We start from the raw sequence: 4249 nt of genomic DNA on the forward strand, positions 1-4249 counted from the left end.
GGCGTGGCCGAGGACTGATTGACAGCTCACCCGGATCTTCCCGGAGCCGCCGGGATCCGGCTCCAGCCTCCGGATCCCCGGCTTCTGCGGCTACCGGAAGTCCCGCTCAGCGACTGCCTCTTCCCAAGAGGAACACCGGAAACGTGCTCCCGACTACCGTTCCGCCCGCGCCGCGCCGCGGCTCTCTGTTCCGTTTCGGCGCCCGGAAGTGCGGCGGCCTTCAAGTTGACAAGCAGGCGGCAGCCACTACAGGGCCTGGTGCTTGAGGAGTCGGAGGTGGGGTCGAGCGGGCATCCCCCTGCCTCGGAGTCACGGAGAGGGCTGGGGCGTGCCCGGAGCGGGACGCCTGCGTGGGGATCGGTGTGCCCGTGGCGAACACAAGAGGGCGCTGCAGGATCGGGGCGGGGTGTGAAGGCGGGAAACCCGGGGCAGACGGGGAGGGCCGGGGGGCGCCGGCCGCCATGGGGTGGGGAAGACACAGGTTGATGGAGCGCGGTGCACGGCACGGGGAGGGAGACCGTGCTTTGTTCTGCTGCGTCCGCGGAGTCCGGCGTCGGGGAAGCAGGGTGGGGCGGGGTTGAGGAGGAGTTGTGGGTTGGCACGGAATTTGAAAAGGAGGCCGCTTGGCGGAGGCAGGTTCCAAGCCTTGGTCCGATTGAAGAATTAAGAATTTGTCGTCATCGTGCCAGATAAACGCGGCTCGCGGGCTCCCTCTGGCGGCCGCGGCTGGGGTGTGCACGGCCCCGGCCTGGAGCCTGCCTGCAGTGCAGGCCAGTGGTTAGCGGCACCGCGTGCATGCACTGAGAGAAAGGGAGGAGTCTGCCGAGCCGGAGGGACGGTCCGAAGGATCCAGAATCGCTGTCTGAGATCTCAGCAGCCCCTTGAAAAGGGCAGGGTTCAATGGGCCGTGGCGGAGGGGGACAGGCGGGTGGACCGTGCACAGGTGTGGGGCGACTCCTGGATCTTGATTCTCTTCCCGTAGAGCAGTGTTTGCAACCTGATCCAAGTGAAGCACGCTCGTTGGCTGAATAAGGAAACAGACCCAGAGACCTGGAGTTATCTGCTTGATGGGTTGACAGATCTGATTCCCAGCTGCTTTGTGGGAGGGGGCGGGGAGCGTGTGTGTGTGTGTGTGTGTGTGTGTGTGTGTGTGTGTGTGTGTGTGTGTGTGCTGGAAGAATATCTTCCCTTCTCCAGTCTCAGTAGTCTCGGCTTCAGAAGAAGTGTGGGCATTGCTAAACTACAGTGAGCCTCAGCCTGCTGCCCTTTCACGCCCTTTGTGCAGTTTCAGAGCCCAAAGTTCGCACCTCTCAGGTGGCGTAAAGAAAAAACAAGGTTGCATAGGCCTTGTTGTAGGTACTGTTTATTTGCTTTCCTTGGGTATGACGGGCACAAATGCTTAGCCTCAAGAGGTGCTCCCAAGTCATCCTGCCAGGAGGCCAGTGCTCCCCACCCTTCTGAAAACCTCCACGTAACACTAGTTGATAGGACCTGGTTCTCGGTAGTCATAGATCTGCTTGGGGCCTTAGTGGTACGAGGATATGGAAATCTGACTAGGGCAGACTAGAAAAGAATAAAAGTCACCCCCACTGTCGCCTCGTCTTGCAGATGGCAGCCACAGAGGCAGTGCACCACATCCACCTACAGAACTTTTCCCGCTCACTGCTGGAGACCCTCAATGGGCAGAGGCTGGGCGGCCACTTCTGCGACGTGACTGTGCGCATCCGCGAGGCCTCTCTGCGTGCGCACCGCTGTGTGCTGGCCGCGGGCTCGCCCTTCTTCCAGGATAAGCTGCTGCTTGGCCACTCAGAGATCCGAGTGCCGCCAGTGGTGCCCGCGCAGACAGTGCGCCAGCTGGTTGAGTTCCTGTACAGCGGCTCGCTGGTGGTGGCGCAGGGCGAAGCGCTGCAGGTGCTCACTGCGGCATCGGTGCTTCGCATCCAGACCGTCATTGACGAGTGCACACAGATCATCGCTCGTGCCCGTGTCCCCAACACCCCGGCGCCTGCGCCTCTGCCACCACCCGTGCCCCCTCCGCTCGCGCCCGCGCAGCTGCGCCACCGTCTGCGCCACTTGCTGGCCGCCCGCCCCCCGGGTCATCCCAGTGCTGCGCACAGCCGCAAGCAGCGCCAGCCCGCGCGTCTTCAGCTACCTGCGCCCCCAGCACCCATCAAGGCCGAGGGGCCTGATGCGGAGCCAGCGCTGACGGCCGCGCCGGAAGACAGAGGTGAAGAGGATGACGACGAGGAGACGGATGAAGAAACCGACGCTGAAGAAGTCGAAGGCGGTGGCGGCCCTGGTGAGGGCCAGGCCCCCCCTGCCTTCCCTGACTGTGCAGGGGTCTTCCTTACCGCTGCAGCTGACAACACCCGCGAGGATCCGCCTGCATCCACTGCCATCACTGATTATGGTGGTGCCGCGAGAGATTTCCTTCGGGGGACTGGGGTCACTGAAGATGTGTTCCCAGATAGTTATGTGTCTGCTTGGCACGAGGAAGGCAGCGGAGGTCCAGAAGGTTGTCCGGTGGAAACGTCTGCTCCACCCGACTGTGCCCTGGCTGGGCCTCGCCCGACAGCTGTGAAGACCCCGGGTCCGCCGGTGGCTCTCTTTCCCTTTCACTTGGGTGCTCCTGGTCCCCCGGCACCAGCACCTCCTACTCCATCCGGGCCAGCCCCTGCACCCCCACCCACCTTCTACCCCACGCTCCAACCAGACGCAGCCCCCAGTGCTCAGCTGGGCGAAGCGCAGGCTGCTGTGCCCGCCGCTCCAGCGGCTCAGGCCACAGCCATCTCTGGCACTCCTGTACGCGCCGCCGGTGCCCCGGGTGCTGAACAACCGGCCTATGAGTGTAGCCACTGCCGCAAGACGTTCAGCTCGCGGAAAAACTACACCAAGCACATGTTCATCCACTCTGGTGAGCGGGAAAGGGACTCGCCTTCACTCGCACAGATTCCCGAGATCCTAATCACTGGAGATTTGGTTCCTGGACGGGACTGGGCACTTGAGACGCTTTGTTTTGTGTTAACTCTAAAAGCCTAAAGATTTGTGGCTTCTTCGTGGAAAGGGGTTGATTGGGAAGTGGGAGCCTGCCTTTCCAAAAAAGCCTTCAAGGCCTTTGGAAAGCTAGACTCGGCCTGGGGTGGCCAGATAAAAGGAGGTGTTGGTGGGAAACTGGCCAGCTTCCGCAGTGGGAGCTGCCGGAAGAGGCTTGGCCCGCAGGAACTGGGATTATTCCCCATGAAAGTGGCTGGTAATACGGGTGTGAATAGAGTCTGGTGCGAGTTGGTCAAGAGTCCTTGAGGTTGGACGAGATCTGTGTGTGTGGCCCAAACGGGTGATGGGAGTCCTTCCAGACAGGGTTCTTTTTCTAATGTAGACATTGGCACAGTTAAATGGTGATGTGTGTGAAGGAGGGGGTTCCCTGCGAAGCAGGATTCCCGAGTGGTTTCCTTAACGAGCGAAGGGTCCTGACCTGACCCAGGAGGGGAGAACAGGGGGGGCCCCCTGCAGCACAGCTCCAGGGAGAGCAAGCCGGACTAACACCTGGTTTGTTTTGTCACCTGTAGGGGAGAAGCCACATCAGTGCGCGGTGTGTTGGCGATCCTTCTCGCTGCGCGACTACCTGCTCAAGCACATGGTCACACACACCGGTGTGCGAGCCTTCCAGTGTGCGGTGTGTGCCAAGCGCTTCACTCAGAAGAGCTCGCTCAACGTGCACATGCGCACACATCGGCCTGAACGTGCGCCCTGCCCTGCCTGTGGCAAAGTGTTCTCCCACCGCGCACTGTTGGAGCGGCACCTGGCCGCTCACCCTGCACCTTGACGGTGCAGTCGGCCGCCTTGGGCTAGGTCCACGCCACCGAAGGCTCCTGCTCTGGAGTACGGACCGTTCCCCTCCCCTCTCTGAATCTGTTTTCCCTGTGGACTTGGGACCCAGAACCCTATTTCTCTCCTACACTTGCTTAGCTTCTCTCGATGGGACAGCGAGATGATCAGGGCCCCTGCCACTCAGAAACCATTTCCAGGTCGAGCTGGGCAAACACATTTTTGGAACCTGATGCTGGATTTGTGACCCAACCCCTGCCAGGTATGGTGTGTAGAGTTGTCCTCTGCCCCAGCGCTGGACTAGAATTCTCTGACCTCACCCCGACCTCACCCCACCCTTCCCTCACAGGGCATCTATGGAGGCCCAGATGGACTTACCTTGGGACTTTAGGAATCCAATCTAATAAAGGACATTGGGCCAGTA

The 4249-nt window shown here is 61.0% G+C and overlaps 1 protein-coding gene across 1 annotated transcript; it reads left to right on the forward strand.

Moving 5' to 3' along the window:
• Positions 1 to 4249, forward strand: Zbtb45 (zinc finger and BTB domain containing 45). Its single transcript, XM_052171061.1, has 3 exons — positions 1 to 276; positions 1609 to 2914; positions 3567 to 4249. Exons 2-3 carry the CDS (start codon positions 1609 to 1611, stop codon positions 3821 to 3823), a joined length of 1563 nt encoding a protein of 520 aa, XP_052027021.1. The 5' UTR covers positions 1 to 276; the 3' UTR covers positions 3824 to 4249.

The sequence above is a fragment of the Apodemus sylvaticus genome, chromosome 1, assembly GCF_947179515.1.
Source record: "Apodemus sylvaticus chromosome 1, mApoSyl1.1, whole genome shotgun sequence".
Lineage (NCBI taxonomy): Eukaryota > Metazoa > Chordata > Mammalia > Rodentia > Muridae > Apodemus > Apodemus sylvaticus.

Bases quoted from the DNA above. Each gene is read 5' to 3' on its own strand.
- Zbtb45 (XM_052171061.1), top strand. From the start codon at position 1,609: ATGGCAGCCACAGAGGCAGTGCACCACATCCACCTACAGAACTTTTCC. The intron at 2,915-3,566 runs GTGAGCGGGAAA...TGTCACCTGTAG, and splicing joins GCACATGTTCATCCACTCTG to GGGAGAAGCCACATCAGTGC.